We start from the raw sequence: 22,961 nt of genomic DNA on the forward strand, positions 1-22,961 counted from the left end.
GCCCTTAAGGTGCTAGGAATTTTCGGCTATTGTTGTGCAAGTTTATGGCTGAATTTTCTTTCAAAAACTTACCCTTTGAATACTTCAATCGTGTCTGTAAATAATGACCCTAGGCACATATTTATAGAGGCATGGAAAAGGAACTGGAATCCTATTAGGATACTAATTAATTTAATTAGAATCCTACTAGGACTCTATTTAAATAAACTTTATCTAATAGGTTTTGGATTTAATCTTTTATCGAATCCCGATAGCTTTAGGATTCGCACACGAGCATCGCACGAGCACCGTACACCCGCGCAGGCCTTGCGGCCCACGCTGTTGTCCTCGCGCGCCCATGCTTCGACTGGTCCTGGCTTGCGCTGGGCCTGGTCGAGGCTTTGGCGTGGGTTGGTGATGCGTGTGGCTTGCTGGGCGATGGCCTGGCTTCGTGCTGGGCCTTCGTCTAGCGAGCCTCGTCCGATGCTAATTCGTACGATACGCTTCCTATTAAATTCCTGATTTCGGAATTCATTTCCGATACGAACAATATTTAATATTTCTGATTCCGGAATTAATTTCCGTTTCGAACAAATATTTAATATTTCCGTTTCCGGAATTATTTTCCGATTCCGATAATATTTCCGATTCTGACAATATTTCCGTTTCCGGCAATATTTCCGATTCCGGTAATATTTCCATTTCCGATAATATTTTCCGATACGTACCATGTTTCCGTTTCCGGCAACATCTAAGACTTGGATAATATTTATATTTCCGATACGATCCATATTTCCGTTTCCGGCAATATCATCGTTTCCGGAGTATTCATTTCTTGCTTGTGACGATCTCAGCTCCCACTGAAACCAAGATCCGTCGATTCCGAATATCCATAGATAGAGTATTTAATGCCATTAAATACTTGATCCGTTTACGTACTATTTGTGTGACCCTACGGGTTCAGTCAAGAGTAATCTTGCGATCTTGAGATTAGACTTCGTTTGATAGGTGATTACCTGAGCGTTGCCTTTATAGCCTCCTTTTACGGTGCGACGGTTGGTCAACGTCAAAGTAACCAGTTCTCAAACAAGTAATCTCAAATCACTCAGGTATTGAGGATTTAGTGTCTAATAATTTTAATGAAATTTACTTATGACAGATTTTCATCTCTTACAGTAAAGTTTCATAGGTCTGTCCGATACTAGTCTTCCCAAAGTAAGTATCTATGCAAATGATTATGACATTGCCATGTCCACATAGTTCAAGAAACAGAACTACTTGTCATCTTGCATTCTAGTTGTCTAATGTTTTCTATGCGTCCAATTTTATAGAAAACTCCGACCAGGGACCATTTTCAACCTTTGACATTCAAGTTCACTTGATAGAAATTTCTTAGTCACAGGACTGGTCCTGACAGTCTATCTTGAATATATCGTCAAATTTGAAGGGACTCATCATTTAATACTAAACCAAGATTAAATGGAATATGAAAATACATTTCATATATGATAAATGTTCAACCCCGATGTTTTACAACCATGGGCCTCTAACCCATCTTTAAAACATTTCATGGAATTCAAAGCTATTCTTGATTTCCAGTGCCACAATGTGAGTGTTGTTTCTCACTTGTTGCATAGGTTTAGTTATCATGCTTTGCCAATCTTAATATCCTTTTCATCGAATGTTCTTCGAGATATGATGATAAGATCTTTTGAGTATGTTTATTTTGTGATCTAGTCTTTCTTTCTACATTAGTGGTTCTACGCATTTTGCAATGAAGAACCATCAAGTCAACAGACATGTGATCTTCCCAAGTTCAATGAAGAACCCATATAAACAACTCTGTTTTATTGCTTCTTAGGCAATAAGTACTTTTACTTCAACTGTTTAGGTTGCTAGTGATGCTTTGTTTGGATTTACTTATCCAAGCAGTTCACAGATATGTGGAATACTTTCCAGCTGTATCTTAGAACATAGAAATTAATATTTTAATTTCCCACGCAACAACTCATGGTCTCCAACCATGTTGCCATTTCCAAACACGATGCTCTATAGCTCGTCTTTATCAATGGTTAACTCCAAAGGAATCTTGCTTGATCCTTTGCCAGTGTTTATGCGTGTAGCATTAATATTTGGCATATCTTTATTTCCTTGAATCAAGAACTATTCCTATGTACCTTTTTAAGTACCATAAGTATTCTTGATCTCAATCTAGTTGATCTTCACTTAGATCAATAGAGATTGGTATATGTTCGTCATGCCTAAAGTCATACGATACGTTTTTGGCGATCGTCATATTATATCATACATGATAAATTCTTTTGCAGAATAATTCCCAATTGAATTCTATTCATGTATCTTTAGCTCATCTAGTTTCAGTAGATACTAAATCCAGCTAAATTCTTTGACATATAATATAGGTTAAGAATCTTACTTAAATCCTTTGATGTTTAACTTAAATCCTTTGATGTTTAATACCCAGTATGTACTAAGTTTCGCCTTGGTCCATCATTGATGAATAATTTCAAATCTAAGTCATTACCATTTGAATGTTATTTCACAATAGAGAGATATGTGTGTGATACACACGGGACCAATTAAGTTTTTATGTACTCCCACTAAAATTCTTATATATCTATAAGAATCATGTACATTTTATGAAACTAAAATACTTATTAGCTTCACTAAAATACATTTCTAATTCCCAATTGCTTGCTTAAATCTGTACTTAGATTTCATAAGCTAGCTTTCTTTTTCAAGCATTTATTTGGATCCACAAATCCTATGACATACCATGTACATAGTTTATTCCAACATTTTATTGAGGAATTGTTTTGTCATCCAATTGCCATATGTACCAATATGCAATCATTGCTTGTTTTATAGACTTAAGCATTACGATTATGCATGAGGTTTCAACACAATCCACGCCGTGAATTTGCTTGTAACCTTTAGCAACTAATCTAGCTTTGTGTGTGAACATAATTTCACGTTTGATGGTTTTTATCCTTAAAACAAACTTGCAACCAATAGGTGTGAAACTATTCTTGCAAATCAACAAAATTTCAATTTTGTCATCAAAACATTGAGTATGTTTTATGGCCTCTAACCATTTAAAACATTTGAGTCTATATATGGCCTCTAACCATTTTAGGGAATCTGGGTTTCGTCATAGCTTTCTTACAGGTCACAAACTCATTAATCTACATGATAATAGTTTGACTGCAAGTTGTAGGTTCCTTCACTATCTAATAGAAGAATTGCATAGTTTCAGTGACCTTAACTATATGCCTACTTGGGTATAGAACATCAAACAATAGAATATCAATAGCCATCAGAAAGTCCTTTGAATATTCTGTTCTCCGTGAAGCACTTGTAAAGTCTTCTAAGAGATGTCTATTCTTTAAATCCACTTCTAATGTCCTTAAAGAATAAGTTCGGATTTTCTGAAGTACTTCGAAAAGCCTCCGGAATGTCCGTTTATGTTTGTTGTTCGCCTCGAAAACTTTCGAGGTCTATTTTCTCACACTTGTCATTTTGGAAACGAATCTCCAAAAGGACATTATTTCGAGCAAACAAACATTATGTTCTCAAAAATTCGTGGTAGAAACAATACCCTTGTGTCTCATTTGAATAAATCACAACGAAACATATATCTATACTTGGGCCTTAGTTTGTCGAATGACAAACACTAAGCTCCCACTGAGTTTTGCAACTCTCTAGATATATTTTATGAAAAGTTATTCTGAAATTACTTTTCAATAGCTTTGACGAATTTGGTTTAGTTTGGTGGTAGTTGAGCATTTTGTTTTAGAAATTATGGGAAAAGTCTTTATGATTCATCATTAATCGAATCAAGTACTAATTGACTTCATTTATTCCAAGTAAGATATGCCATATCTTATGGACCTAGATTGTGAAATTACAACACACAATCATTGATGATCATATTTGGTCTCAAGTAATCATCAACATGATCTAACCTAGATCTTTATAATTTCTTGCCAAGTGGATTTTATACTTCTGAATCTTTGAACTAGCCAAACAGATTCAACTTATATCACATTTGAGTAAATAAACCTATATTCACTCAAATCCATGTGAAATAATAAAGTCATAAAATCTTTCTTTAGCTTTGAACTCTATTGTCTAGGCGTTCTAACAATAGTTCATATCTTTTGTTACTTTCAACAAGTAAGACTAGCTTGTCTTGAATGATCTAGAAATCAATCAACTTTCAAAAGTCCATCAAAATCGAGCTTTTGAATGTTAACTTGTTGATATGGTCTAAGCAACAATGCCAAAGATTAGTGGAACTCAAATCAAGGGGTTGATTTGAACCAAGTAAAGTTCTTTAAAGAGTTGTTTGTTTTAATCAAGCATATTGACTCAACCTGTCATTGACCATTTCATTCAAATAAACAAACAAACATTATTTTTGTTTTTCTTGAATGTGAGTCTTTCTGTGTTTGAAAACGGAAATTTAGGTATGCTGATTATGGAACAAAATAGCCATTAAGTTCCAGCCTTTAAAAGGACTTAAAACAAACTAGATGACCCTACAACTAATGTAGCATTGACATGCTTCATTTCCCACTTGTAGGCCATTAGTGTAGCCTAGCTTCCATTGTTTGAGTTATTACCGAAGTAAGAACCTCAAGCGGTATATGATACCAAAGAAGTTTCATTGCTAGGACACTTCTCTTTAAATATAAACTTATAGGTAGAAACGGAATAGTAAATTCCTTTCATTTGTTCCTTTGTTTTCCTATTTCTTGTACCCTTTCTTACAGCCTTATAGCACTAGTAGAAAAAACCCTTATTGCAGCGGGCTTTTAGACCCCTGTTGCAGCATACATCGTATGCTGCGACTAGGGGCCTGCAACAAGTCTGAACTTGTTGCAGCGTACAATGTTCGCTGCTAAAAGTGGTTTTTTGCAGCGTACATATGTATGTACGCTGTAACAAGTGCCAAAAAATTGGCAAAAATTTGGACTTGTTGCAGCGTACATATATATGTACGTTGCAAAAGACTCAACTTTTTGCAGCGTACATTTATTTGTACGCTGCAACAAGTCTGGAATTTTGCGAAATTTTTTTCCCTTGTTGCAGCGTACAATATATATGTACGCTGCAAAAAAGCACTTTTGGCGGGAAAATTCTAATTTTGTTTAGGGATACCTAGAGTGCCTTGCACCAAATATAGAAACCTGTCAAAACAATAATAGAATAACGCAACCTGTATAACAAATATAAAAACAAAAACTGGAGTTTTGTATATATCCCAAAACCAAAGTGTACGTACCACATACAATTAAATATATGTATGTTCCAATTTCAACGAACGCATACATTTTAATATAAAAGATTGTTCTATAACATCTAAACCAACTCGATCAAGCGCTCATGCCAATAACAAATACTTGCTGGTAAAAAACTTAGCCCATTGCTCACGAACCACATCAATTTCCTCACTAGCATAAGGCGCATTCCTCGGAGTATATACCTTTACAAAAATAAAAATAAAAATTAAGCATTAGATTAAATGCAAATTAAATGTCACATTTTTACATTCAAACAACTAATGACAATGTCCTAACAGTCTAGAATACGAATCAAAAGTAAGGAAAATGTCATTTTAGCAAATGTTGGTACTACGGGAAAACAGATCCAGCAAATGTTGGTGTTGTAAAATCTCTGTATGAAGACCTCAATCTTCAGGTATAATGAATGAAAAAATTATCCTAGAATAGCATGCACAGTAAGTGCTGATTGTTTTCTCCCTCATTTAACTTTTTTTTTGTTTTTGGTGTGATAATGATATGTTTATGGTAGGGGATCTTTGCTGAGTATGAGAATCTAACAGTCAGCATTGAGATTCATGCTGCTTTGTTTGTGATTATGAAAAAATAACGACAGTCCCACTTTTTGCTGACTGATCTAAATTGAGAAATGGGAAGTCTGGAAGCAAAGACAGATTATTATGATGATCTGGCTTAGGGTATTTAGAATATACCTTCTTTACTTGCATACGCCCATTTTTATCAGGATATACAACTGCAAATGACAATTTTGCATCTCGTCTTCTGGCAGCTGGAGATACTTCTTTCACCTGAAGGTAATAACAACCAATATCACACACATGAAACCTGTGGATACGAGTGAGGGAAGAGAGGAGATAAAAATGATGAATAATAATGCGGAGTTCAGGTTTGCAAACATACGAGATCAGTCATCTCTCTAAGTGTAGCATCCATCCAGGTATAAATTTGAACCTTGTCCTTGGGTTCTCCTTGCCTCTCACTGAAAAATCTTCTTGGGTATGGTGACCTCCAATCTAAAGAAGATGAGGAAATTAAATTTAAATTCAGCCAATCTGCAAAATAAACCTGTTTGACAAACCAGGAAATGCATACTAGATACAGAATCATTACAAAGCCATTATCATCTCATAATGACAGCACCAACATATTTTAAAGCATTAAAGAAATGGTCACTAAATAAGTGAAAAGACTGTAGTTTGATCTGCTAGCGCGCAAACGGATAGGAACCTTATGAGAATCATGGCAATCTAAAGAGCTAAAATGCTCACAGGCTAACCATAAGTTATTCAGCAAATGTGCTTTCTCAAAAACATCTTGAGCTAAAAAAGAATCAGTAACAGAATGCTTCTTGTCTGATGGATGCTAAAAAAGAAACAGAAAAGATGTGAAAAAGCACCTGCTGCCTATAGCTGCATGGTACTTAATAATGAGATGCTCTTCTTGTTCTGTAAAATCTTTATGCTTAAGGTCAGGCCTCAGGTAGTTAGTCCACCTAATCCTGCAACTCTTCCTACATCTAATCCTGAAATAGAAATACACCAGTAAGTCAACCAAAGTTCTGGAGATCTCTCAACTCTCCTACTACAAGACGTATGAGCACTTCAACTTCTTTATCTGTGAAAAGGAGGAGAAATGCAATGCTCAAAGTTGCTTAATATTTTTCTAATGAACACACTGAGAATGACAAGGCAGACACTCACAATTAATCAGGTTCTCTTATATTTATTCCATAGAATCACATTCAACTGCTATGGGATATACAAACCTGCTTCTTCAGAGTGTATTTCTTTTTGGAGATTTTGTAGCCAATACAATGATTTAATAACAAAGTTCTACAGTTAATCTTTAGCAAACTTCAAAAGCAATCTACTCGTACTTTAAAGCTGATTACAGTAGAAAGCATACCAATCAAAGTTGTACTATACTGCAAGCAGCAAGAGGTGATCAAGCTGACTCCAAACCGAGAATGACCTGTCAAGTCTTCAGGCCCATCACTCCAATTATCTTCATACGCTTTGCGCCAGATTCATGTTAATACGAATCTCAATTGCATACTGCGCTTTCTGAAATTGCACGGAGAAGTTTTATAGGTCAAAAACTGTAGAAAGAGAACACACCCAGGGAGAAAAGATGCAGCTCAGAGAGATAGAGAGGACCTCTATAACCGGAAGAGAGGCAAATGTCCTCTTTGCTTGAGCATTCTTCAAATAATGCGACTCATCTGCTATGACGACCTGCATAAACACAATAGTTCCTAAGACTTTTACCTTGATTTTTATTTGCAATTTCAAGTAAAACCCATCACTAAATTAAATTCACCAACCACATTTATCAACGAAGAAACAAAAACTAACAAAATTCAGTCAATTGCAAAAGTAGCAGCTAGATCTGTATTTTATCTATTTCCTCAAAAATAAGTTTTTTCTTGCAGGCCAAGGCAAGAAAGGAGCCAAGAAATCAATACCACGCATCCAGACCAACAGTGAGACAAAGTGTTGCATTTTGGGAACAGGGAGCAGGTCAGTGATCAGCCAACGAACCAGGTTTAGACAGACAAATATCTGTTCAAATCCAAATCAAATTTTCACAGACTGAATACAGAAAAGGGATAGTGAACCCTCCTAAGACACTAAATCAGAAAAATACAATTAAAGAAGCGAGCTAGAAAGTCTAAATAAAGCTCAATAAGAGAATCAAACAAACAACTTTTCTTGTGGAGATATCCTCTGGAAAATATCCACCACTAGGACTCTCAACTAAATTACACGTGACATAATGCTTCATATTTATATTTCTTAAGCCTATAACTAAGGCTATCTACGAAGTAATATCAAGCACCAATATCAACAACACTAGTACAATAAAAAGATCAAGAATTCAACCAGAAAAGAAAAAAAGAGATCAAGAATGAAGAATGAAATATGGCCATCATCTTTTGGAGGCTGAACTCTGAGTTAGATCCATTTTCAACTCAAAACTGAAACAATTCAAGAGCCTGCTGAAACTCACTGTAAGTTTCAGTTCAGTTTTTTCCCAATTTCAATTGTAGAGTTCCCAAAAATGTGAAATTAGTTTCCAGCAAAACAAAATCAGCATTGATACCAAAAAAAGACCAAGCAGAATCAATGATGAGCATCCAAATCTTCATTTGACTCATAAATGCAAGCTAAATTCTTGACAATACGGCTAAGTAAGTTGAAAGAAAAGACCACTAGCTAAATTTTCTAAACAAAATTACACTCTTAATAAAGCAGCACTCACCTGAAATTTTCTAAACAAAATGACAGTCTAAATGACCAAGGTCAAACTCAAGCAACCTCCTCATTCACTTTTTATCTCAAGAAAACTAATTAAGGAACACTCTGAAGTCTGAACAGAACAAATGTAAAACAATGATCAAAGGATGTCAACTTATCTGTTATTAAAAAATGACCACAGTAAATTGGTTCACACTTTCAAGTGATAACCTAGTAAAGTAGTTAGTGTGAAGACTAAGGCTAATGAGAGTTTTTCAACTATAAATCCTATTTGTGAATGGCCCACTAAGCATTATGCATTAATTATAACTTAATGGTACAAATAGCATCACATAAACAAAGTGGCCGATTTAGTGTATATGCTTAAAAAATATCAGAACATAGAAAGATGAATTTGGTACTGTACATGGTACACAATCCTCAATGACTAAACTTGACAATCGGATTGGTCTTTGCGTATTTTTACTGAACCCAAATGGTCATTTCACAAAGTAACATAGTTTAACCCAGATCAAAGTAGCAATTTCCGGACAACAAATAGAGAAGCACGGAAAACTGATAGAAATAGCTTATATGGTGCTGTACATAAAAAAGGACAAGTCCCAGCACCAGTTCCAAACTACACAAACGCCCATTTTAACCCAACTACAAATTGCAAATTGCAGCCAATTCAAGGAAGTCAACTCCTAGTAAAATTGGCATTGCAATAGCTAAAATGTATAAAAAATTAAAAACAGTACCCAAATTGCCAAACAAAGAACACCAACAATTATATAATCTGATTATGTCAATCTCTATCAGGTTATCCAATTATGAAAATCTGCTTAATTCAACGTATGTGTTAAAATACTTACAAATTTGCAAAATTAAGGAGAAAATTCAACAAACACTAACAAAGCAGAATCATGAGCCGTAAGTCAACCAAAGTTCTGGAGATCTCTCAACTCTTCCTAGATCTAATCCTGAAATAGAAATACACCAGTAAGTCAACCAAAGTTCTGGAGATCTCTCAACTCTCCTACTACAAGACGTATGAGCACTTCAACTTCTTTATCTGTGAAAACGAGGAGAAATGCAATGCTCAAAGTTGCTTAATATTTTTCTAATGAACACACTGAGAATGACAAGGCAGACACTCACAATTAATCAGGTTCTCTTATATTTATTCTATAGAATCACATTCAACTGCTATGGGATATACAAACCTGTTTCTTCAGAGTGTATTTCTTTTTGGAGATTTTGTAGCCAATACAATGATTTAATAACAAAGTTCTACAGTTAATCTTTAGCAAACTTCAAAAGCAATCTACTCGTACTTTAAAGCCGATTACAGTAGAAAGCATACCAATCAAAGTTGTACTATACTGCAAGCAGCAAGAGGTGATCAAGCTGACTCCAAACCGAGAATGACCTGTCAAGTCTTCAGGCCCATCACTCCAATTATCTTCATACGCTTTGCGCCAGATTCATGTTAATACGAATCTCAATTGCATACTGCGCTTTCTGAAATTGCACGGAGAAGTTTTATAGGTCAAAAACTGTAGAAAGAGAACACACCCAGGGAGAAAAGATGCAGCTCAGAGAGATAGAGAGGACCTCTATAACCGGAAGAGAGGCAAATGTCCTCTTTGCTTGAGCATTCTTCAAATAATGCGACTCATCTGCTATGACGACCTGCATAAACACAATAGTTCCTAAGACTTTTACCTTGATTTTTATTTGCAATTTCAAGTAAAACCCATCACTAAATTAAATTCACCAACCACATTTATCAACGAAGAAACAAAAACTAACAAAATTCAGTCAATTGCAAGAGTAGCAGCTAGATCTGTATTTTATCTATTTCCTCAAAAATATGTTTTTTCTTGCAGGCCAAGGCAAGAAAGGAGCCAAGAAATCAATACCACGCATCCAGACCAACAGTGAGACAAAGTGTTGCATTTTGGGAACAGGGAGCGGGTCAGTGATCAGCCAACGAACCAGGTTTAGACAGACAAATATCTGTTCAAATCCAAATCAAATTTTCACAGACTGAATACAGAAAAGGGATAGTGAACCCTCCTAAGACACTAAATCAGAAAAATACAATTAAAGAAGCGAGCTAGAAAGTCTAAATAAAGCTCAATAAGAGAATCAAACAAACAACTTTTCTTGTGGAGATATCCTCTGGAAAATATCCACCACTAGGACTCTCAACTAAATTACACGTGACATAATGCTTCATATTTATATTTCTTAAGCCTATAACTAAGGCTATCTACGAAGTAATATCAAGCACCAATATCAACAACACTAGTACAATAAAAAGATCAAGAATTCAACCAGAAAAGAAAAAAAGAGATCAAGAATGAAGAATCAAATATGGCCATCATCTTTTGGAGGCTGAACTCTGAGTTAGATCCATTTTCAACTCAAAACTGAAACAATTCAAGAGCCTGCTGAATCTCACTGTAAGTTTCAGTTCAGTTTTTTCCCAATTTCAATTGTAGAGTTCCCAAAAATGTGAAATTAGTTTCCAGCAAAACAAAATCAGCATTGATACCAAAAAATGACCAAGCAGAATCAATGATGAGCTTCCAAATTTTCATTTGACTCATAAATGCAAGCTAAATTCTTGACAATACGGCTAAGTAAGTTGAAAGAAAAGACCACTAGCTAAATTTTCTAAACAAAATTACACTCTTAATAAAGCAGCACTCACCTGAAATTTTCTAAACAAAATTACAGTCTAAATGACCAAGGTCAAACTCAAGCAACCTCCTCATTCACTTTTTATCTCAAGAAAACTAATTAAGGAACACTCTGAAGTCTGAACAGAACAAATGTAAAACAATGATCAAAGGATGTCAACTTATCTGTTATTAAAAAATGACCACAGTAAATTGGTTCACACTTTCAAGTGATAACCTAGTAAAGTAGTTAGTGTGAAGACTAAGGCTAATGAGAGTTTTTCAACTATAAATCCTATTTGTGAATGGCCCACTAAGCATTATGCATTAATTATAACTTAATGGTACAAATAGCATCACATAAACAAAGTGGCCGATTTAGTGTATATGCTTAAAAAATATCAGAACATAGAAAGATGAATTTGGTACTGTACATGGTACACAATCCTCAATGACTGAACTTGACAATCGGATTGGTCTTTGCGTATTTTTACTGAACCCAAATGGTCATTTCACAAAGTAACATAGTTTAACCCAGATCAAAGTAGCAATTTCCGGACAACAAATAGAGAAGCACGGAAAACTGATAGAAATAGCTTATATGGTGCTGTACATAAAAAAGGACAAGTCCCAGCACCAGTTCCAAACTACACAAACGCCCATTTTAACCCAACTACAAATTGCAAATTGCAGCCAATTCAAGGAAGTCAACTCCTAGTAAAATTGGCATTGCAATAGCTAAAATGTATAAAAAATTAAAAACAGTACCCAAATTGCCAAACAAAGAACACCAACAATTATATAATCTGATTATGTCAATCTCTATCAGGTTATCCAATTATGAAAATCTGCTTAATTCAACGTATGTGTTAAAATACTTACAAATTTGCAAAATTAAGGAGAAAATTCAACAAACACTAACAAAGCAGAATCATGAGCCGTAAGTTGCAAATCAAAATAGTAAAGAAAAAATCGAAAATCAATGAAAGCCTAGTCATAACACAAGTTTGACAATCTACAACATAAAACCTAAACCTCAAAATCACAAAAGCAGAAAATCAAACGAATAACACCGAATCAACAAGGACAGAAGAAAATCACCATAATAGGATGACATACTTTAGTTTGAAGAAACTCTTTAATATCTTCCCTAGATTATTTTTAGACAATATCAATGAAATTCATGCACGTATTATCAAACCTGGATGAAAACATTTGATGATGCATACATAAAAACATTTTTTTAGGAGAAAAAGGAATCATGAAGGACAGATTTCCTCAAAGACCACAACTTCTCTCAAAGTAGCCCTTCAAAAATCACATTTTAATAGTACAATGCAATTAATAACAGTCAACCCACCTCCCCTGCTCCACCCCACCACGACCGCCACCACCACCACCACCATTTTCTAATTCCAACACCACCCCATCTTTATCTATGAACAAACCCTAAAACCGAATTGAACAAACGAATTGAACAAACGAATTGAATCCTAAAAACGAATTGAACAAACAAATAGAACAAACCCTAAAACGAATTGAACAAACAAATTGAACAAAACCTAAAACGAAGCACAAAACTCAAAAAAACGAATTGAACAAAACGGCACCTGGAGAGGAGGCGAGAAAAGAGACCCACCGGCGACTGGCGAGGAGGCCAGAACCAACGACGACTCTATGAGGAAGCTCGATTGATGACGCATGAATGGTTTTTTTTTAGGGGGCGACGCAGGGAAAGCTAAGGGAAGAAAAAGGGAGTTGAGCGCGAGAACTAAAATTTTGAGATGCTTAATTGTTTTGAATTACTCCGTAGTATTCAACCAACATTGCAGCTTCTTTTTTTTTTTTATCCGGGTTATTGCAGGGGGCTTTTAAATGTACGCTGCGATAAAAACGGGCTATTGCAGGGGGCTTTTAAAATGTACGCTGCAACAAACACTTTTGCAGGGAACAATTAAATTGTACGCTGCAACAACCATTTAAATGGTTTGACCCGCGTTGACCGACTGGTTGTTTAAGCGTATTAATACATGTACGCTGCAACAAGGGGGTTGCAACAGGGGTTTTTTCTACTAGTGTAAGAATTGAATTCTCTAGTGTTGACTTTTATACTTTGGTTAGAAATGTCCAATGTCAAATCAATAAAGTTCTTACCATTTTAATTTATGTTGAATATTTTGTTTCAACTACATGATCTTACCAGAAGCTTCTAAAGTTCTCTAAGCATCGATCTATTCGAATGTCTAGGGACTAGGCTCATTCGAGAATTAAATGGACAAAGATATTAGGTTGTTTACCATTGGTAAAGCTGAGCGTTTTAAACTCAATGCTTTATGATCTCAAAACTACAGTGTATTTTGAATTCACAAGCACCAATTGGTTTGCCATTCGATTTTGATATTCGAAAACAACCATAAAAGTCGCTAAAAGAAACGTACATTTTAAATTGCTCATTTTCTCTCATTTCCGTGAATCGTTCTTGGATTCACTACCAATCGAGGAAATTACTGTTACCTTTCTAAAAGGATTTACTGCAGTGCAAGATATTTAATTATAAACAATAATTAAAACATACATTGAAGCATGCAAAGTCTAAACATTTATCATAAGTAATAACTTGAAAATTAAAGCAATCATGCAATTTAAACAAGTTATTAGCATTTTATTCGATTTTATTGTTCCGACAGGTGTGAATAAAATGATTCCAAGTTCCTAAAACCATTGAAGAATTAAGCACAGTTTGTCGACTCAATCCTAAAACATTTCAGGTAAGCAAAAACCTTTTGCTAATAGTCTAGAAACTATTCTTGGTTGATAGGTACGTCTAAGAACTTATTAGGTAAACCTATCGATTTTGCCACGACATAAAAGGACTCCTTACTTATATCGTTGAGTTTCACCAAAACTAACATGTACTCACAATTATTTGTGTACCTTGCCCCTTTAGGACCAATAAGTAACACCTCGCTGAGCGAAAACTATTACTAGATTGATGTAAAGGATATCCAAGCAAGTGTATATTTTGGCATGGCACCTTTTAACTCAATTTTTAAGTTTGGAACTTAAGGCTCTTACTATGTTGGTTAGATTTTAAGTGAACTAAAATCCTTAATCATGCAACATAATCAAGCCACAATCTCATGCATAATTAAGACATATTTAAAGCAATAAATAACTTAAAGCATGCATAAGATAAATGTGATCTAGTATGGCCCGACTTCATCTTGAAGCTTCAACTTAAAAGTTCGTCTCAAAAATCTCCGTGGGAGGCACCATTTTCTTCAAATAGGATAAGCTATAATTAAACTAATTACAACTATTTGATGGTACGCAGACCATATTTGAATTGAAAAACAATTTTGGTACTTTAGACCAATTACATTCAAATTAATGGTACGCTGACCATATTTTCTATCCTATTTGGGCCATACTAGTCACTTCATAACCTACAAAACAGTACATATACAATATATACCATTCACCCATTCATTATCATGAATGGCCCCCATAGCTGGTTAGTAAAACATGTTATGCATCACATAAATATTTGCAGCAATTAATCAAGGGCACCAATAATCTACAAATTATTCAGTCCTTATTAATTCTAATCAAGTTGTTTTAACCTTAAGGATTTGTAGACCTAATCAAGAGTTTATGACTAAAAGGGCTCCCACTTAAACCAATAAATTCATATGCTTTACTAATTTTAAACATAAAAATGTATTTCTAGTCTAACAGGAAACATACAAATTTAAATAAAATTTAAAGCTCATATAAATTTATAATTGAATCCACATATTTAATTTATTTTCAGTCGTATTTAAATTAATTCATGATTTTAATTTTAGTAAAATAATTAGAATAAATGAAATTTATTATAATTATAATATTCAAAATTAAAATCCAAGAAAATAATTTAAATTATTAATTTTAAAATTAATTAAAATTACGTAAACTGAAAATTTCAAATTAAAAATTTAAAACGATGTAATCGTAACATAAGGTGCGCAACATTATCACGCAACGCACAGCCATAGGCCACACGCACGCAGCCATCGTTGGCCATGTGCGCGCAGCCTATGTGCTGCGTCGCATTCGTCGCTGCACACCATCGCAAGGTACCATCGAAGCACACGAGGCAACTGCTCGCTGCGCGCGCCAGCGCTCGATGCACGCGAGCCATCGCTCGCTGCGCGCTCGTTCGATGCTGGGCGTAGCGCTCGTCGCACGCGAGCCAGCGCTCGCTGCGCACGAGGCATCGCTCGCTTGCGCGAGGCAGTGCGCGTTGCACGCGACTGCTCGCTGCCTTGCTCTCGCCCTTGCCCACTCGCCCATCGCTCACAGCACACGACACAAGGCAGGGCTGCTGCCTTGTGCTCGTGCACCATAGCCTTGCTCATTACATTCGTACCGCATGGGCGACGAGCTCCCTTGCTCGTCGTCGCATGCCCGCACTATACAACACCCCTTAAGGGTAACACGTAGCGTCCATTGCTTTGTGCGTGCAAGTTTTATGAGCGATTGCATAAAAATAAAAATAAAAAATTTCAAAATTAATGACAAATTAATAAATCATATTAATTTCATAATTTTAGGGCGAAAAACCGAAAATTTATTAATTAATTGATTTCCGATTAACATGGATTCAAGTCTAGGTCATAAAAATTTAAAATTTAACACAAATTTACAATTTTTATGGTGGCTTTTAATCATAGGTATCTAATTAAATTATTAACTAATTATGAAAATCAAATTAATTCTAAATTATTCCAATTTTCAACAAATTAATCATAATTACAAATTAGATTGCATAATTAACAAGGCTAGGCATTCAAACTTGTTAAACATATACAGTAGGTCAATCAAAAATTCAAGATTTAACAACAAGAATCGCAAACATTTAATTTAACATCTTAAATTTACAAAATTTTGCGTTCGAAAAACTAAAACCTCCGAAAAGTCATAGTTAGGTTTCGAATTTGAGAATTCTGGGTTCGGCTGAAAATTACTATTTTTGTCAAAATTTTAGAATGCCTTTTACATGCGGAATTGACACAAAAATTACTCGATTTGGATGAGTAACGAAGAAACTGACGAAAAACTGCGTACATACAATTAAATAAACGCAATTTGCAATTAATTAACAATTACGAAAATTAATCACCCCTTTTAATTCTTGCAAATTTGTAATATTTAACCATGTTTATGCAATTTAGATTATGAAAATAATAAGAGGCTTGGATACCACTGTTAGGTTATGATACATATGACAAACGGTTTTTTCATGAAATACCCTCGAGGTTTCATATAATGCACCAAATACACCTGCGTGTTTCAAAATACATAATATACCCCTATTTAAACTTATTTGCACCAAATGCCCCTGAACTTAACGGAAGTCTAACGCCGTTAGTAATTAACCTCTAATTAATCTAATTAACCCCTTAATTAACCTAATTAAACCTAATTAACTCTAAACTATCCTAAACTAATCCTAATAACTACCTAACTACAACAAACACCAATCCACCATTTTCGTCCTAATACCATAACCACCGTACCTGCAAACACCTTCGCTGGCCCTTGCGTCACGTCGGCATACTCCGGCTCCCTCGCTTGACATGTCAGAGCCGCCGACGCACCTCACCGTCCCCTATTCTTGCTCCCTATTCATGAACCCATGCCTCCACAACCCAGCCCAATTCTGTTAACTCTCCACGAAGTATCTCATTTTTCATCTCTCCACCTTTACCCCATCACCATTAACACTAAATTACGTGTGGGCTTCGTCGAAGTCGAACGCAGTTGCTGCTAGTAGTGGAGGGAGTTATGAGCTTTACTACGACAATGGTGGAGGATCTGGGCTTCGATTAAAGGACATCCATGGTTAACTACCATGGAATTGGCTTGAACGAATGAGAGGGGAAGGGATACATTACAAGAAATCAGATAACAAATCAAACCCAATTCTAATATGAAACCACACAACACCAATTTACAAGAACAAACCAAAATAAAATTAGAACATCCCAAATTCAACCGCCTTCAAAGTACCGCCGGGAACACAAATTTTGTTTTTCCATAATCCCATTATTTGTGCTTAATCATCGCAAATCATCACAAATCATCCCAAACACCAATTTTGTTTTTCCATAATCCCATTAATAGTATGGGGAAAGAGAAGAGAAGATGAAGGTTAGGGTTTGATCAATTAGGGGTTAGGGTTTCTGGGTCTTCAGATTGGGCGTTGAGGGTAGAAATGAGCGAGCCGATCCACCATGCTTGGGCCCACATGAAGTAGCGTAGGTTGGTTTGCCGGCGGGGTTTACGGGGGACTTTTAATTAAGGGTGGTGGCGGTTGTGGGTAGAAATGAGCGAGTCGAACCACCACCGTCGCTGCCTCTGCTGCGGTTCCCCAGGTAGGTGGAGATGGGCGTGGAAGTTCGGTAGTGGTGGTGGTGGGAGGTCGGTAGTGGTGCCGCCGGTTGGGGTAGTGGTGTCGGGTAGGGATGCTGGAGAATGGTGGTGTTGAATTGAGTGATGGTGGGAAGGAGGAGGAAGAGAAGCAAGGAGATGAAGTTAATTAGTTAATTGGGGGCTAATTAGTTAATTAGGAGTTAATTTTTTAATTAATTAGGTTTAATTAACAGATTTGGGGTTAATCACTAACGGCGTTAGACTTCCGTTAAGTTCAGGGATATTTAGTGCAAATAAGTTTAAATAGGGGTATATTATGTATTTTGAAACACGCGGGTGTATTTGGTGCATTACGCGAAACCTCGAGGGTATTTCATGAAAAAACCGTATGACAAAACATAAATCATGCGGAAAAACCTTAATGCCAGGAAACATATTTTTTTTTAATTTTTTTTTGCTAAGCAAGAGAGAAATATATTAATTGGATCAAACAATTACACCTTAAGCCAATTCCAAGACATACAAACCAACTAGGTTGGACTCTATGCCCTTGAAATCAGCAAACACAAAGCTATACAAGCTCTAAAACACAACCAGAATGCCTAAAGGCTATTACAAATTTGTGAACCATTCACTATCTCTCTTGCTTACATGCTTTGGCAGAACAACCTGAATTCTGCTCTTGACCATTTGCTTCAAATCCTTCATACTCTGACTGACAGTGGGAATGGAGTTATCCCAAAAACTTGTGTTTCTACACCTCCAGATCAGATAGACAGCAGCACCAACAGCTGCAAAATACACCTGCTTCCTGAACTTTGAAGCTTTACTTTGTCCAGCTTTCCTGACTAACTGAACCAAATTGCCATGAATAGAGAAACCTATCCAATGATGTACTGCTATAATAATTTTCTTACTATACTGGCACTGAAAAAAGAGATGCTGATGAGTCTCATCATCCAAGCCACAAATCAAGCAACTACCAGATTGACTAATGCCTATCTTTGCTAGTCTGTCTGTAGTCTGGAGCTTTGATTGAACAGCCAACCAGAAAATGAATCTATGTTTTGGAACATTCAGCCTATTCCAAACCATTTTGTCCCAATGCACTCTTGGCTTGTCCCCTAGGAGTTTCTCATACACTTGTTGCACTGAATAATGAGGCATGTTCTCAAAATCTGCACAAGTAAAGAACTGTTTGAGTTGCTCCTTTGTATTGCACACTTGCTTCCAGTACCAGCTAGCAGTAGAACCAGGCTGATACTCCCACCAATCCCCATCCTTTAAGTAGACTGAATTAATCCACCTAATCCACACATTATCCTGATTCTTGACTAAAGCCCAAACATATTTCCCCATAAAGGCAATATTCCACTTCTGAACATCTCTAAACCCCAACCCCCTAGTGTGCTTGTCACTACAGACTTTATCCCAAGCTATGTTACTTGGTTTATGACTGAAAGCATGGCCACTCCATAGGAAGGCTCTGCAGATCTTCACTATATCTTGAAGAACACCTTTTGGAAGCACATAAATTTGTGCCCAATACATGTGCAAACTCAGTAAAACTGAATTAACAAGCTGCATTCTTGCTGTATAGGATAAATTCCTAGAACTCCAAATTTTTACCCTAGTGATCATCTTATCCACCAAATGAGCACACTGAGCCACATAGATCTTCTTAGAACATATAGGGACCCCAAAATATTTGAATGGAAACATACTTCTAGAAAAACCAGAAACATCTACTACCCTCTGAATTTCAGATTCATGCATGCCATGACAGTAGATAGAAGACTTTTGTTGATTTGCCTTTAAGCCAGAAGTATCAGAAAACAACTTGAAAGCTTGAAGCAACAAGTAAATAGACTGATAATCTCCCTTGCTACAGATAATCAGATCATCAGCAAAACATAAGTGAGTAAGACCAATCCCCTTACACCTTGGATGAAACTGGAACTGATATAGAGCTCACTCTATTCAGAATTCTAGACAAATATTCCATGCAAATGACAAATAACAGAGGAGAGATAGGGTCTCCTTGCCTCAAACCTCTCTTGGATTTAAAAAACCCATGCATAGAACCATTCAGCATCAAAGAAAACATGGGAGTAGTAACACATTGCATAACCATATCAACAAACTGCTTTGGGAAGTCCAAAAGAACCAGCATCTCCTGTAAGAACTGCCAATCAACAGTATCATAGGCTTTTTGAAGATCAATCTTCATAAGGAAGCTAGGCTTAACCCCTTTCCTCCCATAATGCCTGACTAAATCTTGCACAACCATAGTATTATGAACTATGTATCTCCCATGAACAAAACCTCCTTGATTTTCCATGATGAGATCAAGAACAACTTGTCTTAATCTCCCACACAAAACTTTTGTTATGCACTTATAAATGGTGTTGCAGCAAGAAATTGGCCTGAACTCACTCACATCCTTTGGACATTTAGTCTTGGGGATAAGAGTAATCACAGTGTGGTTCACCTCCTTCAAGATTCTTCCTTGCTGTAACATATCAAGAATGGCTGCAATGACTTCATCCCCAACAATATGCCAAGCATCTTTGTAAAAATAAGAGCCAAAACCATCTGGACCTGGAGCTTTAATACCTGGAATAAAGAAAAGAGCCTTCTTAACTTCATCTGCTGTATAAGGAGCATTGAGTATAGCTTTATGATGATCCAAACAGACTGGCCCCTGCTGCACCACCTCCTTGTTAACTGGTGTTCTGTTATCAGAAGTACTACCTAGGAGCATTTTATAATAATCCAAAAAAGCTTTGGACACCCCATCAGCTGTATCTTTCCATTCTCCTTGCATATCATAAATGCTATACACTTGGTTCTGAACTTTTCTAGTCTTGATACTCTGATGAAAAAGAGAAGTATTCTCATCTCCATCTTTAAGCCAAGACAATTTTGCTTTCTGACTGAGTAAAGCCAAATAAGCATTATGTTTCTCCTTATACTCCTGAATTGCAATCAACTCTGCATCTGCAAAACTTTGATCAGAAGGATTATTATGCATTGCAGTTTGTGCACTCACCATAGTCTGATATGCTCTCAAATCTGCTGTTTGAATACCTGTAAAACCTACTTTATTCAACTCTTTAAGAGCCAGTTTAACTCTTTTCAGTTTATTAATCAGAATGAACATTTTAGTGCCAATAAACTGAGTATTCCAAGCCTGCTGGACAATGTCAGAAAACACATTTGAGGACTTCCACATAGTAAAATACTTAAATGTTTTCTTCCCTCCATCATCTCTGGGAAACACAGAAAGAAGACCTGGAGAGTGATCAAAAAGTCCTTCTGGCATAAAACATACCTCAGCAACAGGAAAGCAAGTTTGCCAAGCTTGATTAGCCATAAATCTATCATTTTTTGAAAAAACTCTGTTGTTACCTTGTTGCTTGTTGTTCCAGGTGAAAAGATTACCCACACACTTGATGTCCTCCATACCACAAGCATGCATACAGTTGCTCACATCCACAATATCTCTATGTCTGAGAGGAGCTCCAATTCTCTCATCTAATGCCATAACACAGTTGAAATCCCCACACACAATCCAGGGTTCTTGAGTGTTAAGCAACAACAAATCCCTCCATAGATCTTGTCTCATACCAGCATCATTAAAAGCATAAACAAAGGTGCAATAAAAGGGTTTCCTACCACTTACAGGAGTAACATGGCAATGAACAAACTGACTGGATGCAGCAACAATGTTAACTGTGAAGCAACCAGCCTTCCAGGCTACAACTATCCTACCACCAGAGTGATAGCTAGAGTTGCTAGTAAAGCACCAATTTACAAAAACTTTCTGATAAAGCTTCCCTAGATTAGAGAGCTTTACCTTATGTTCCAGGAGCCCCACCAAACCCACTGCATACTTCTGAATAAAGTGATTCACCTCATTCTGTTTCTGAATGGAGTTTAGGCCCCTGACATTCCAAGCTAAAACTCTATCCATTAGAGTTGGAAGAGTTCCCTCCTCCAGGCATCACTATCCTTTGTTCATCCCCTTTATACTGTTCTCCTACCAGTTCCTCCTTATCAAGTAAAGAGGCCTCCAATATCTGAAAAGTATTAGAAGTTCTAACTGGAGTTTCCAGACCAACTCTCACTCTAATTGGTCTCAAAGATCTTTGAAAACCTTCTTGATCCACAATAGGACTAACCACATGATCACCCTGCTCAGTTGATTGAACTGGGATTGAAACAGATGGTTGAGCTTTCCTAATCCAGATCTTTTTCTGACCTTGTCTGCATTCAGTCTGTAGGTGACCAAACATCTTGCATTTAGTGCAAATTGTTGGCCTCCATTCATAAAAAATGGCAACTCTCACCATAATGCCATTCTCATCTCTGAAAGAAATAAAATCAGGCAACTCTTGAGACAATGGTACATCCACCATGACTCTAGCAAACTGAAGTTTATCTCTACTGATTGTGGCCTAATCCCTCCTTAGTGGCTTGCCTAACTGTGCTACAATCTTAAACAAAGCCTTTTCCCCCCAATACTTGAAGTTTAGCTTCAATTGCACCCAAATTGGCACAGATTGAAGTTCTGGTGTATCCATATTCATATCAGAGTTCCAAGGTTTCAGAATAAGGGGCTTACTATCAAAGAAATAGTGTCCTCTCAACACCTTATCTCTCGAGTCCATAGTAAGAAATCTCACCAGAAAAACCCCCTTTCTCACCATGACAACCTTATCAACATTCAACTGTTTCCAAATCCTTCGAATGAATCCCTCCATGACATTGATAGGAGGATTAGCCCCCACAATGTAACACACCACAGCAGAACTCCAAAATTCAATCTCCTCTTGAATATCATCAAAACCAATTTCAACAGGGTTACTCTCATCACTATGAATTTCACTAACATCAACATTATCAGAAACAATCTGTTCTGGATTCAATTTCATAGGTATTTCAACATTATTATCAAAAATAGGTGCATTATCAGTAGCAGCAACTTCATCAAATTGCTGCAATATAGGAATTGAAATCGTACCCACTTCCATATTAGATCGAGCAGTACCTTGTTTCATCTGATTTGCTGAGCCATGAATCACCTCCATAAACTCATTACAAGAATGCCTCACTTCTGATCAAGTTTGAAGATGCAGCAAACCTGATTTTGGCGTGAAAATTTCATTTTCGAGCCCAAAATCCAGTGCCTCTACCCCCATAACCTCCTCAATACTGCGTGTTTTCAAAGCTTGTGAATCTGATGATGGACCTCGAGGTTTGCCTTTGCCATTTCCATGCTTGCTGCTTTGAGATTTCGAGCCAGATTTCCT

At 36.4% G+C, this 22,961-nt stretch overlaps 2 protein-coding genes across 2 annotated transcripts; both read right to left on the reverse strand.

Annotated features, from left to right (window-relative positions):
- Positions 1-5,251: 5,251 nt before the first annotated feature.
- LOC130470250 (histone deacetylase complex subunit SAP18-like) lies at positions 5,252-6,315 on the reverse strand. The gene is made up of 3 exons (XM_056839960.1): positions 6,204-6,315; positions 5,996-6,091; positions 5,252-5,485 (listed from the first exon to the last, which is right to left on the reverse strand). Exons 1-3 carry the CDS (start codon positions 6,234-6,236, stop codon positions 5,384-5,386), a joined length of 231 nt encoding a protein of 76 aa, XP_056695938.1. The 5' UTR covers positions 6,237-6,315; the 3' UTR covers positions 5,252-5,383.
- A 6,173-nt stretch (positions 6,316-12,488) lies between these two features.
- LOC130469901 (uncharacterized) lies at positions 12,489-22,067 on the reverse strand. Its single transcript, XM_056839421.1, has 5 exons — positions 21,682-22,067; positions 19,587-21,593; positions 18,298-19,531; positions 12,590-12,678; positions 12,489-12,537 (listed from the first exon to the last, which is right to left on the reverse strand). Exons 1-5 carry the CDS (start codon positions 22,065-22,067, stop codon positions 12,489-12,491), a joined length of 3,765 nt encoding a protein of 1,254 aa, XP_056695399.1.
- Positions 22,068-22,961: the final 894 nt, after the last annotated feature.

Source organism: Spinacia oleracea, chromosome 3 (genome assembly GCF_020520425.1).
Source record: "Spinacia oleracea cultivar Varoflay chromosome 3, BTI_SOV_V1, whole genome shotgun sequence".
Lineage (NCBI taxonomy): Eukaryota > Viridiplantae > Streptophyta > Magnoliopsida > Caryophyllales > Amaranthaceae > Spinacia > Spinacia oleracea.